Raw genomic sequence first — 14,397 nt, forward strand, 5'->3', positions numbered from 1 at the left:
TTCCCAAGATAGAATGAAACCCTTAAAATAAAACTGCACACCACAATTAACAACATTTCTACACTCTACCTTCATTTACAGCAGTGGTCTCCAAAGCAGGGGGTGTGCAAGGTGATCCATTGGGGTGCAGGAAGAAAATAATAGAACTTCTATTTATATGGAACGTCTATAGAAACTCCAGCAGAACTTAGCCTATAGTAACTGCTACATAACTTCTATAGGAAAATACTATTTTCCTCTTCCTTTTAAATTGTTTCTGTATGTTTTAGAAAGTATACAATAGTATAGTGCTACATGTATATTATCTACAAATATGCATATATATTGGAGAACATGCTCAAAAAAATTTAAAACTAATAGAAGTGTATGTGATCAAAAAAGTTTGGAGACCACTGATTTACAGTAATGAATCTAATGATATTGGAAACTATACCAGTTTCAGTCCAGTTATGCATCTTATCAAATACTAAATTTTAAGCGAAGTTCTAATCGTCTATTCTTTCATGAATCAACCCATCTTTCCCTCTTCAAGTACAGATAAACGGCATGGAACTACTTACTGTATAATCTGATGACTGAGCTCTAAGCCCCTTGGGAAAAGCAGGAGGCTTTCCTGTGGTTGTAGGAGTCTGACAGAAGTTCGCAGCCATTATTTCTTCCAGTGATTTTAATGTCTCCTCTTCCTCATCACTGTCTAGGTTGTAACCTAAACTTTCTTCATCACTATCAAAACCACCCCTTAGTTTTCTTTTCAGTGCACTGCTACCTGCATTAGAATTTCCTGAACTCTCTTTATCTGAAGGAGCAGTAGAACGTGGGACACATGGCACAACTTCCAAAGTAGCTGGAGGAGACTTGGCAGGAGTGCCATATTCTGAACGCAAAGATTCCCCAGACACTTTCCCTGAAGCGTTATTAGAATCAGCCTTATGAGTCTTTGTTTTGTGTTCCTTGTGTTTGGAGGACTCTGCAGAATGGCCAGAACATTCTCTAGATGAGGAACGCTCTTTATCTTTTTTAGACACCGGAAGAGTGCAATTTTTAGCATTTAATGGTACCCGAGAGGAACCAGCACTTGGAACATGGGAAAGTAAAGGTAGAGGGTTTGTCTCCTTTGATGTCACAGAGCCAGCAGTTTTATTCTTCTGAAGATTGCTAGCTTTCTTAACTGTAGATTTTTCCTGAGGTAAAGGTAAATGGGGTTTCAGCATCTTAGTCTCTTTGGTACTTGCCACATGAAGCTGGTCACTGATCTTGGAAGAATGGCGGCTAGAATTTGAAGGTGCTAAGCGCTCCAAGGAGCCATCAGCTTCAATGCTCGGTTTGTTGGAGGGCATTTCTTCTAAGCGCAAGACTTCACCAGGGATCTTTAGTGCAATGTGTTTCACAAATTCTTCTTTCCGAGGTGGCCCATTGGGACGCTTCTCTGGGAAGGCCTCCTTTGTTCTCGGTATTACAGATTCCCTGGTGCTTTTCAGATCTGAGTTCACAGAGCTCCTTTTTCTTTTGTCAGGTAACTTATTCTTAGAGCCTGCTAAAATTTAATTTGTGCTTGATTAGTGAAAAGTATCCTTGCTTATCTTAGTAAAGGCTATTCAATGAGTTTCTAGAACACCCTGAAGAAGTGTTTATACTCTATAAACAGTTAGGCAAAGATTATTTACTACTTACGGAATGGGGGAAAAAGTGAGCATTATATAGAATTATACAATATTGGACAATATCAGTGTCAAAAATTATGGAGTTGCACCTAAGAAAGAAATCCCAAGGTACCTGCTCTCAAAGTGGACATACTACTCTGCTTTTGAGCCCAACAACTACCTACGTTCAGAAATTTAACACTTCAACGCTACGTTTAAAGCTCCTTAAAAGATATGTAGAATAACTAGTAAAGATACTCAAATGTCAATTCCCCACCCCCAAATTGACCCAAGTCTCACCTCCTAGTGTTTAATTACTATCCACCCCCCATATCTCTCTAGTTGTCCACATTAGGTGCCCCAAACCTTAGCAATTTAATAACCACATACATTTAAGTTAGCCAAGTAATATCTTCCCCCTATAGTGCTCAAAGAAGAAATGCTTCATTACTTCACTCTTACTTTTCACTACTCATTAGAAATTCATTAACCTAGACTCAGTATCTCAAAACCAAATTCCCCTTTATCAAGTTTCTTTCTTCACATGGACAGATGTCCCCACTTCACAACAGTTTGACTAAAAAATAAACTGAGTCCAGGATTAAGCAACTGCTATTTGGATAGCTTGACTAATTCACAATCTGGAAAATTCCATTTATAACAATGAAAACTTGACCAAGCAATCTGTAAACAATCAATTGCCCTTATACAGATGTTTCCATTACTTCAAGAAACCATTCCATGCCCACTCGGCTTTCAGTGGGTAAGTGACTGGGGCCACTACAGTGCAAGAAGAGAAAGCAAGTAACTCAGAAAAAGAAAACAACGTAGGTAGAACTACACTGATTATTTCCATTTTAAGTTTGGGGGTTAAAGAGAAGACAACTATGGAACAGCCAATTTGATGTTTTGTTTCATTTTCCTATAAGAGTCAGATAATTTACATACACCTAGTAATGAGGAGAAATCCTACTTTGTTCAGGAACTGAAGAGTCCTGGAAGGAAGATACACTGTGGGCAACAGTTAGGGCGAATCAGCTTATTAAGAGTGTTTAGTGTCTGCCCCTAAAGAAAGGTGAACTGGCACTACAGTTAAGCTCCCGGTTTGCAACCTGTCTGAGGCAGTGAATTAACTTAAATTTTTTCATGATTCTTTTTTTTAAAAAAAATCATTTTATTAGGGGCTCTTACACCTCTCATAACATTCCATATATCAATTGTATCAAGCATATTTGCACATGTTGCCATCATAATTTTTTAAACATTTACTTTCTATTTGAGCCCTTGGGACTATAACAATTTTTTTTGTTTTAATCATTTTATTGGGGGCTTGTACAACTCCTATCACAATCCTACACACATCCATGTGTCAAGCAGATTTGTACCTATCATCATTCTCAAAACATTTTCTTTCTACTTGAGCCTTTAGTATCAGCTCCTCATTCCTTCCCCTCCCTTCCCACCCCCCTCCCTTCAGGAACCCTTGATAATTAAAAAATTATTATTTTGTCATGTCTTACACTGTCCAACGTCTCCCTTCACCCACTTTTCTGTTGTCCGTCCCCCAGGGAGGGGCTTATATGTAGATCCTTGTAATCAGTTTCCCCTTTCTACACCACCTTTACTCCACCCTTCCGGTATCACCACTGGTCCTGAGGGTTCACCTGCACTGGATTCCCTGTGTTTCCAGTTCCTATCTGTATCAGTGTACATCCTCTGGTCTAGTCAGATTTGTAAGGTAGAACTGGGGTCATGATAGTGGGGGAGAGGGGGAAGGATGCATTTAAGAACTAGAAGAAGGGGAAAAAAAAGAACTAGAGGTAAGTTGTATGTTTCATTGTTGCTATACTCCACCCTGACTGGCTTATGACTCTCCATGACCCTTCTGTAAGGGGATGTCCAGTTGCCTACAGATGGGCTTTGGGTCCCCACTCCGTACTCCCCCTCATTCACAATGATATGATTTTCTGTTCTTTGATGCTTCATACCTGATCCCATCAACACCTCGTGATCACTCAGGCTGGTGTGCTTCTTCCATGTGGGCTTTGTTGCTTCTGAGCTAGATGGCCGCTTGTTTATCTTCATGATTCCTTTTATACTACTCCCTTACAGCCTTAGAAGGGGGCCCTGGCAGAGCAAGTTACGTGGATTTAAAACCACTAGCTGCTCCATGAAACAAAGACATGGCAATCTGTTTTCGTAATATTTCAGAGCTTTGGAAACCCTATAAGGCAGTTCTACTTTGTCCTATAGTGCTACTAGGGGTTAGAACCAATAGGGATTTAAAAATATCTACCAATATGGTCCAGTGGTAGTATCCTTGCTTTCCATGCGGGAGACCTGGGTTTGAGCCCCAGCTTGCACTCATGCACAGCCATCACTGCTTGGCGGTGGCGGTTTGTGGACTGTTATGATGCAGAACAGGTTTCAGTGAACCTTCCAGACTAAGAGCCTAGGAAGAAAGACCTGGCAATTTTACTTTTGAAAAGTAGCTAATGAAAACCATGAGTCAAAAAAAAGAGAAAAGAAAACCATATGAGTCACAATAGTCGAAATCCTCAACCAATCATGGGATGTGTAGGATGTGGGGGTTGCCATGAGTAGGAGTCAGAACATGAATGTATAAAACACTCAAGTAAGAGTGGGATCAAGTTTGTAAGGGCAAAAAGGGGAAAAATGTAAATGTCTGCTATTGGTTATTAATAACTGGTTTTGGCCAAATGTGAAGGAGGGAATAGTATCAGAGCTTAAACGGTGAATACCCAATTTGCAGAAGGCGATGAATGACAGTGGAAGCCCAAAATCCATTTGCAGGGTCCCCACGTGGATTAAGTCTTCAGTGAATTCCCTGATCATAGCCCAGGGATATGAATAGCCTTGCTACAGAGTATTGGAAAGTCAATTATGGCAGATGTAGTTAGGTTAAAAGCTACCATATATATAGCGTATAAACCGACCCAAATATCAGCCGAGGCACCTAATATTACCATAAAAACTCCATTAAAAAATGTGCTGAGTGGTGAAGAAAGTTGATGGTGTCCGGCTATCAAAAGATATAACATATGGGGTCTTAAAGGCTTTAAGATAAACAAGCGGCCATCTAGCTCAGCAACAAAGCCCACATGGAAGAAGCACACCAGCCTGTGTGATCACGAGGTGTCGATGGGATCAGGTATCAGGCATCAAAGAACAGAAAATCATATCATTGTGAATGAGGGGGAGTGCAGAGTGGGGACCCAAAGCCCATCTGTAGGCAACTGGACATCCCCTTACAGAAGGATTATGGGGAGGAGACAAGCCAGTCGGGGTGCAGTGTAGCAACGATGAAACATACAGCTTTCCTTTGGTTCTCTAATGCTTCCCACTATCATGATCCCAATTCTACCTTACAAATCCAACTAGACCAGAGGATGTACACTGGTGCAGATAGGAACTAGAAACACAAAGAATCCAGGACAGATGAACCCCTCAGGACCAGTGGTGAGAGTAGTGATACTGGAGGGTGGAGGGAAGGTGGTGTAGAAAGAGGGAACCGATTACAAGGATCTACATATACGCCCCTCCCTAGAGGACAGACAACAGGAAAGTGGGTGAAGGGAGACGTCACACAGTATAAGACATGATAAAATAATAATTTATGAATTATGGAGGGTTCTTGAAGGAGGGGAGAGCGGGGAGGGAGGGGAAAAATGAGGAGCTGATACTAAGGGCTCAAGTAGAAAGAAAATGTTTTGAGAATGATGATGGCAACGAATGTGCTTGACACAATGGATGTATGTATGGATTGTGATAAGAGTTGTACGAGTCCCCAATAAAATGATTTTTTTTAATGTGCTGAAAAACTCAGCATATACTTGAGCACATATGGTAATACTTTATCATGTGATCTCCCCTTTGACCTATTTTAAAGTTGTTTCCGTTTTTCATATTTTCTGCTTTCCCTTGAGGGTTCTTCTGTTTTGTCTAGTTACTGTTGTTTTTGTTTATCTGCTTATAGTTTATATGATTTTCTGTATGTAAAATCCAGGACAGGTAGATCTATGGAGACAGTATCTGGATAGGGGCGTGACAGGGAAGGATGAGGGGAAATGGAGAGCTAACAACAATGAGTATGAGACAAAAATTTTATCTGAAATGGACTATGGTAAAGATTTCCCAAATCTTAATGTGACTGAATGATTAGAATATATGACATGGGAAGTATATGCCAATAAAACTATTTTTAAAAATTGGTTTTGAGATTGGTTATTCATGAAATATGGAATCGAATCTCCCTGGGATAGCTTACATTTGACTTCAAAATTCAAAGGTCAGGGATTGTGGAAGACCAAAGAACCAAAATCCTACCCTACCAACTTTTCTGAAAACCAAAGCTTATGTGAGCATGTATATCACCTGATCAATATGAAAGTGGTAATATGTCTCACAAATCTCCTGCCTCTGAAGACACTCAAGAAGAACTTCTTAAAAGCAGTGCTCAAAAAATTCACAACATAGGACTACATACACAACACTATTTCGGTCACCACTAATAAAACCTGTAAATCCAGGTACTGAAGAATTCTTGTCATCTCATCAGAGAAAAAGAAAGCTGAAAAACATGGTGGCAATATGACCACCAGCAGTTCCTTAAGCTGACAGAGCACATTAAAAATATTTGCTTCTCCATTCACCTAGTGCAAATATTTAGTACCACAAATGTACAGTATAAGTGTTGGAATAATCAAGGGAGTTATGAATCAATTTAAGGAAAAACTCAAGTGAACTAAATATGATAGTTTAACTACAAAGTGATTTTATTATAATATAAAAATTCACCAAAATGTAACCACTAAAATGACTAACAATTGAAAAAGAAAAAAAAGCCACATACAACTTCAGATTTATGCTTGTAAGTTACTTCTACAGTGATAAAAGGGAGATTCAAAAGGCATATAGAAAAATGGAATTAAAAGAAAGGGGGGTTTTCCCACATTTTGAAGTCCCTCATATGGTTTCTCCCTTGCCTATGATTTTTTTTTTAAATGATTGAGTTTTAACACTCAAGGGACTTGGTCAAAATGTAATAGCCCTCTAGAATATACCAGAATATGGAGTATTAAGCACATTTAAAGAACGTCAGAACTTTGCCTCTTTACAATCTTGGTTTTCTCCTCATCTGCAATAATAACCTCTTTACAAGGGTGTGGTGAGGTTGGAATGACAAGTGTACACAAGAACGGGCACTGGATATAGTAAGTGCTCAATAAATGTTAGCTATTATTATCAGGTGCAAGGAATCTTGCTGAAGGGAGAAATTTGTAGTAAAGTCTGTCTAAAACACAGACTAGTTATAGCAGGGGGGAAAAAAAAGCTGACATACCAAAACTATTAACAGTTACTCTGGAAGCATTTCATTTTCTCTAAGTTCACAGTGTTTGAATTTTATAATGTCCTAATTTCTAACAAGATGAGATACTTAGAAATTTATTAACAGTAGCTGCTTTGTTATATGTTTTTTTCAACCAACAGATACTAAAGGTACAAGTTAGTCATCATGGAGAGGTCCTTGAAAGACAGTATTAACAAGGACTCTTTTGAGAGTATCGGGAAACACTGCTATGGACCATCCTAACAGTTTCAACCCTATGCACAGCATCTTCAGCATATTAGCAAGACCTCAGATAGGAAGTCACAATTCCAAGCATAAAAAAATCATGTTTTGGAATCACGAAGGATTCAAAAATAGAACACTTAATGCCAAGATGAGAAACACATTGTTAGAAAGTTTTGAAGGGAGAGAAGGGTCAAGACCAACTAAGGGCTAGACATACTAAAGTCAAGAGCTGTTCTCCTTGAATATATTTTTACCAATGTTCTTAGCTAATCTGAGGCAACTCCATTTCTAAGAAGGGAGCTGTGTATTTAAATAAACTGAGTTTAAAAAGTGTCATTAAGGGGTGAATTTTTTTAGAGTTGGAGGTGTATATTTAATATTTTGATTCTACCTGAAGCAGGTTCCCAAGACTCAGAAGAGGATCTTTTTCTTGAAAGATGTGCATTTTCCTATTAACAAATTGAGAAATATTATATTAGGAGCTGGAGCTGAAAAGAACAGATTTTTCTTCATGACACTTAAACATGAATTTCTAGATTAAAGAAAGCAAGCACTTAGATGTGAAGGCAAATTCCAACCTGCATAACAAAATATTTAGAGGTACTAAGTTTTAGTATAAAAATGAAGAGCATTTTGCCATTAATGGAAAAATGTTCTAAAGCAGCTTTCACAATACTAATTTAGAAATTTGTATTAATAACCCAAGATTAATATCACATTAGAACACAGTATTGTGATGAAGCATTAACCCAGGAAGAACAAGCTTATTATTTGCCAATCAGATGAACTAAACTCATTCAAATGTTTAAATACTGATGCATCACAAAAATACGGAAATCTTATAAAAGTGGAACCAAATGTGGCTAACCTCTATTAGCAACCCCCGCTGGGAAGAGCCTCAGATTCCTTCCAAAAGAGCCCAAGGATTTACAAATATATTTTCCAGCAATATACAACCAGGAGTACCAATTGCTCTTAGAATTTCAGAGTTGGATTTATTTTTGGCCTATCTGGCTTTAAAATTTCAGTATTTTATCAACAGAGTACTTTCTTGGTATTGATCTCTCAGTCCTATTTATCTGAGTAACTCTTTGAAAAGGGTATACTTAACGACTTGACTGTTCATGGGGAGGACAGTTTTTATACTCATTTAATATAAATGTGGTCCATTCCAAAAGGAAGGTGGCTTGGTGGTGTAGTGGGTACATACAAGGTCCGAGGTTAGAACTCACCAGCTGAGCAGAGGGAGAAAGATGAGACTGTCTACTCCCATAAAGATATAAAGTCTCGGAAACCCAAAAGGGCAGCTCTATCCTGTCTTAAAGGGTGACCTTGAGTAGGAATTGACTCAATGGCAGTGAATTTGACTTTTTTTTAATTCTGAAAAGAAAAATCCGATTAAATTAATATTTGAAATATTGTCATCTAAGTTTCCTAAGATCCATATTCACTTATCTGTGTATATACTCTAAACTGCTGGTTCTCTAACTTTTAAGTGTACCAGAACAATATGAAGGACTTGTTAATCACAGATGGCTATACTCTCACCATGCTACCCAGTACCCACTTCCCTCAACCCATTTCTGCTTTAACAGAACTTGAGAATTTATCTCTCTTAAAGTTTCCAGCTGATGCTATTGGTCGAGATGACATTTTGAGAACCACTGTTCTAAACCAGTTCCTGTTGTTTTAGGTTTCCAGCCCTCGAGTGTCCTCCTTCAGCAAAACCTAATTTTTGGAAGTATATACTTGCTTAAAAAAATAATAATAATCCTTATCCTGATTAAGAAAGGACTTTTTCCCTGTCTGAAAATTTAAGCGAACAGCGTTCATGAATTCAGCGAAGGATAGTTGGGGGAAATTGAATGAAAGGTGTTTCTGCAAATAAAGATAGATACCAATGTGATGTAAAAATTACTATTTTCTTTGGCTTAGTATTCTAAAGATGATATAAAACCTAAAACAAAATCCATTGCTATCAAGTCAATTCTGACCCTTGGGACACTAGGATCCCAAGGCTGTAGTACTTAGATGAGCAGACTGCCACATTTCCCTCCTGTTCTGGTGGGTAAGCACTTAACCCCCATGCCACTGGTACTCCTCAATATGATCTGGTCATAACCAAAATTAATTCAGTAAGCACTGTGTACTTACCAGGGTTGAAAGATTACTTTTTCCAGGTATGACATTGTTCTGCTTGCTTTGTTCCTGCGTTGCTTTAGAATGTCTTCCAATACTAGAAGAGTTTAAGGAAAGGTTGCTTGTTTCGGAGAAGGAATTTTCTGAGTTGATTCTCTGCTTGATTTTTTCCTTTCTCATCTTCCTTAGTTCCCTTTCTCTGCGATAAGAAGCCAGTGATGACTGAAACTTGGCTCCAAGTGGGCTTTCTCCTGAGTGATGCCTAGATAGGCTACTCCTGCTTAGACTTCGAGAGTTGTTCTTGAAGATTTCGGCTTCTGCCCCAGGAGCTTGCGGTTTGCCACTGGTACTGGTTTTGTCTTGATCTTTATCACCTTCCTTCCTGTTATTTTCAAGCATGAGCGTTGACTTCCGTCTCTCTGGAGAACGATGTTTCTTCTTCCGGGCTTTCTCTTTGGACAAGTGATAGGAAGGAGCATAGACTTTGGTAACCCCTTTTGAAAATGTGGTGTCCAGTGACACACAAGGCAGACGTGACTCATGTACGCTATGATCTTTATGTTGCTCTTTCACATCTTTCATGAAAGCTTTTAAAATAGGGCTCTTGTCTGAGGGAAGCCTTCTGGGTTTTGATTTTTTTGGTGAGGATAGCTTCCTTTCAAACTGCTCTGTCCCTGCAAAGGACAATCCACTTCTTCCATATTTGATGTTTGACTTTTGTGGAGAATCCAACATAGGTCTGTCTAAAATGCCAATTAAAAAAACAAAAACAAAAACCCCACAGAAACTATATTATTAGAAATAGCAAAATGTTAAATGATACAAAAGTTACTACAGAAATGTTCAGATTATACCTGGATGGTGATGTAAGTTTTACTAGGGGAAATTACTTTTAGAGAATTAAGACAAAGTTTATTTTAAGAGTTTTATTTTCATAAAGCTCTTTTTGGCACCATCACCCAACCTTCCTATGGCTATGCATTAACTGTATTAGACAATCAAAATTGTATATATGATGGACACCAAATTACAGATTAGAATAGAATTTTGTATTTATGAGCATAGCAGCAAATATTTTATGTCTAGGACTTGTTTATCTTTGGAAAAAATACCATGTCTTTTTAAATTTTTCAGTTATGTTTAATCAAATTAATCTAAAAGGTTAGAATAGGTTTAAAATGTTAATCTATCCTTTCCCTCCAAAAAGACTTAGCAAGAAATACGTTGACGGTATACATACCTTGTTTTGTAGCTGGTTTGAAGAAATCTATAATTGACTGATTCCTGAAAATAAAAGCATAACTAATATGGTATCACATAAGCAAATACTAAAACCTCATTAATTCAAATTAATTGGCAACTACTAGATTTATAGAACATAAACTAGATTTCATTAACCTAGTTCTGAACAATAAGGCTTTGCTAAATTCATTATAAAAGCCTGAAAACAATTCTTTTTGCCACTTCCTGCAGGAGTTAACTTTTATGGACACAAATGAGGTTTATATAATTTATAATGCTAAACTGGTTAAGATTAGACTGTGGAGCCAAGAAATTGGTAGAGTTGTACTTTGTAAGACTCCAAAGCTCACTACTACAGGGCAGAATAGAAGATCTTAGGGACAAGGATCTATTTCTATTTTGTTCTTTCCAGTGCTTGGCACACCACCACTCTCAATTGAGGTTTGCTGAATAAAATAATGGAGATTATTAAAACAGATTCTCTGACAAGGAGTAGACAGCCAAAGTGAGACAGGACCATATTGCCAAATTTTCATTCTGATTTGTTCATCTACTTGTTACTAAAGGGGATATGCAACAAAACAAAGTATTTCTGACTAAGTATATTCATTTTACTGAAAGAAGATAAGCTGCAGAGGATAGAGTTCCCTAAACATTTATTTATTAAGAGGTGAGGATGCTCACGGAAAATTCAAACAAAATAACCGTCCCTGGAAGGTTAAGCTTTTTCTACATTTTGCACACTTGACTGGTCACATTAGAAGCATGTACATCTTTACTGAGAGTCCATGTTTGTCTTAGGTGCTGGTAGAAAGGCTAAGTAGTTAAGAAATGATGGCATGACAGCTACAGAAGCATCTGAGCATTGGCTTACATAATTATTAAGCAAATTAATTCCCAGAGTAAAGTAAGTTGCTAGAGGTGCTGCAGAGGAAGGATTTGGCTTTCTGTTGTTGGCTGAGGAGAGGTAGGAGAGAACAGAGAAGCAACTAAATTAATTCAAACCAAGATACCTTACTAGCGTGCTTTTATAATACCAAATATACTCTTGCCACCAAAATAGATTTAAGACTTCTTTTTCAATATACCTATCACAAAGGAAAATAATGGTTTGGGACGAAACAATTTTGTAAAATAACCATGAATTTAACTTCCAAGGTCATTTATAGAAACATCTCTCTTACTTTTATAATTTTTCTGATAATCAATTATAAGTCTGACAACCCCTTATCTGAAACATTTGGGGTGAAGTGTTTTGGCACACTGAATTTACCCGATTTTAGAGGTCTAGCTTGGATGTCCAAGTACTTCTGATTGAGTCAATTTGGACTTATAGTGACCTTCTATCAAGTTTCCGAGGCTAAATCTTTATGGGAATTTAAAAGAAACCAAACTCACTGCCAGCCAGTCCATTCTGACTCATTGTGACCCTACTGGACAATGCAGTACTACCATTGAGTTTTCCAAACAAAATCTGTGCACAAGTAGACAGCCTCATGTTTTAAAAGTTTTTCAGCCTCATCTTTTTCCTGCGTAGTGAACTTTTTTTTTAAGACGCTGGTGGTTTCAAACTGCTGTCCACTGTGCCACAAGTCTTTTGAGCACAGATCACCTATGTTTCTCATGAAGCAGTTGGTGGATTCAAACTGTCCAACTTGCAGTGAGCAGAGCTTACCCCACAGCGCCACCAGCACTCCTTTTAAGTGGGGTGTGGAGCTGTACGTTCATCTTTCTTCCGCAAAATTTAAGAACATTCCCTTTTTAAAAAAAAGAAATGTTCACTCTTAATGGGATTGAAAATAACAAACAAAACCCAAACCCAACCCACTAGTGTCATCACATATCCAGACACCTAGGAAGTGTACACTTTGTAGAGCTGTCCCACACACTGTCCAAGACTGTCTTTTGTGAAAGAAGTCCTGGGGGTCTAGTAGATCTTTGTACAGGGCTCCGAGCCACAGCATCTCTAGTTTGAATTCCCCAGCTGCTCCCCCAAACATGGGGCCTTTTGCTCCAGTAAAAAGATTTTCAGCCTCAGCCTTCCCAAGGCGCAATTCTACCCCGTCCATCGGGTCGCTGTGAGTTGGAATCGAATCGATGCCAGTGAGTTTGACTTTTTGCAATCTTTACAATAGCAGGCTGCCCCACATGATTTTCCTGCAGAGAGATAGCAGTTGGCAGCCAAAAGCACTTAAATCTTTGTGCCACTAAAGCACGTACTTAATGGGATAAAGGCCATCAACAGCCTTACTTGATTAGTTCTGGTTAGGATAAGCTGCCAAATGAGAGGAGATCTGGTGCCAAACTTAACTGGGAACTTTTTGGCTTTAATAAATTAAATAAATGAATTAAAATAACAGATTGTGGACCGGTTTCGATAGCAAACTGCAGTCGAACACGAATTTACTTTTTAACTTGTCACAGGCTTCGAAACTTATGATAAAAAAGACAGAACCAAGTGCATAGAGAATTTAAACATATTTTATTGTCGGAGTGTGTCATGTGGTAAAAAATCTTCATCTCGTTACATAGCTCTCACGAAGTTGGCTCACGGAATCTTCAGCGGGGGGAAAAAAACCCCAACAAACCCGACAAAAACAAAACCTGGCCACCGAAGACGCGGAAAGTTACTAAAAGTGAAACCATGATCATATTCCCATCCGGTCTGCTTGGGAAGCATGAATTATCGTGGTCGACTGGATTCTCGGGGACCTCCTGGAAGGGATTCCCTCATCACCTCGTCCCACCCCCAATACCACACCACGAGCATCAGTGGAACTGACGCGGGAGCGAACCCAGCCTGAAGCAGCGCGAAGCCGGTGGGGGGGCCCGGGACCCGGCTACGGGAACACAGCGACGTCTCGGGCTACCTACGAGGCGGGCCGACCCCCTCCGCGGCCAGCCAGGCTTCGGGGGCAGACCCCGAAGCGCTCCCACCGCAGCAAAGGAGACTCACACTCCCAGAGGCCCCTGCGCGGAGGCGGGGCGGGGGTTTGCTAGGCCCCGGAACGCCAGACCTGAGCTCGCGGAGGATGGCGGGAACTGGAAAAGCGGCCGTCTGCAGTCCTCCCTCGTCACCCTTGCCCCCGCGACCCGGCCCCTTCTCAAGCCCTCTGCACGGTACCTGTCCCCAGGACTCTCTGTTCTCTTTCCCGCTGCAGCAGGGGCGGTACTACCGGGTCTCGGATGGCAGCGCGGGGGCGACGACCCCGGGGCTGGGGATGAGGGGAAACCTGGCCTAGCGGGCATGCAGCGCCTTGTCATGTCGGCGCCGCTGGCGACGGCGGCATGGGCTGTGGCAGGCGAAGTTGGGTGCGTGGTGGCCGTCTTGCTGCTGGGACTCGGGGAGGCTGTCGGAGCAGAGGTGGGCGGCACCCCCTTCTCTCTTCATGGCGTTTTCTCTCTCTTCGGAAGTGACTCCCGTGCGAGCGGGAAGGAACCTGGGGACCAAGCGGGGGGCGGGCCGTGCTCCCGGAGACGCGTTATGATTGGCTGGCTCAGCTGCCATTCTGGTCGTGGCGCAATAGAAAGCTCAGCCTCTCGGGGGAAGGAGGAGTTTCGGGAAGGAAAGGGGGCGGGCATGAAAACTGCCCCTCCCACGACGTCACGTGCGCGGGGAGCGCGCCCCGCCTCGCGCGGGCTCTTGGCCTTGGCTGAGGCGCGGGGGCGGGAAGATGCGGGCCTGCGGGCGCTGCGGCAGCGGCGACACTCGCCCGGGGGCGGGGCGCAAGACCAGGCTGACAGCAGCGAACCAAACCGCGGCCACTGCCCTGGCTGAAA

General features: G+C 40.6%; 1 protein-coding gene across 5 annotated transcripts in view; it reads right to left on the reverse strand.

Moving 5' to 3' along the window:
- Positions 1 to 14,007, reverse strand: part of SLF2 (SMC5-SMC6 complex localization factor 2) — a 53,563-nt gene extending 39,556 nt beyond the window's left edge. For 2 of the 5 annotated variants that reach the window (XM_004700989.2, XM_045291296.1), the window contains exons 1-5: positions 13,742 to 14,007; positions 10,616 to 10,659; positions 9,391 to 10,118; positions 7,628 to 7,685; positions 561 to 1,534 (exon numbers count right to left, since the gene is read on the reverse strand). In XM_004700989.2, coding sequence (XP_004701046.1) covers positions 561 to 1,534; positions 7,628 to 7,685; positions 9,391 to 10,118; positions 10,616 to 10,659; positions 13,742 to 13,881 — 1,944 coding nt within the window. In that variant the 5' untranslated portion in view covers positions 13,882 to 14,007. Of the gene's footprint in view, positions 1 to 69; positions 1,535 to 7,627; positions 7,686 to 9,390; positions 10,119 to 10,615; positions 10,660 to 13,741 lie in introns of those variants that run through there. The other 3 variants (XM_045291297.1, XM_045291299.1, XM_045291298.1) reach the window with 3 other exon arrangements.
- Between the last annotated feature and the right edge of the window lie 390 nt (positions 14,008 to 14,397).

This window comes from Echinops telfairi, unplaced genomic scaffold (genome assembly GCF_000313985.2).
Source record: "Echinops telfairi isolate 266 unplaced genomic scaffold, ASM31398v2 ScPeMD7_70;HRSCAF=299, whole genome shotgun sequence".
Lineage (NCBI taxonomy): Eukaryota > Metazoa > Chordata > Mammalia > Afrosoricida > Tenrecidae > Echinops > Echinops telfairi.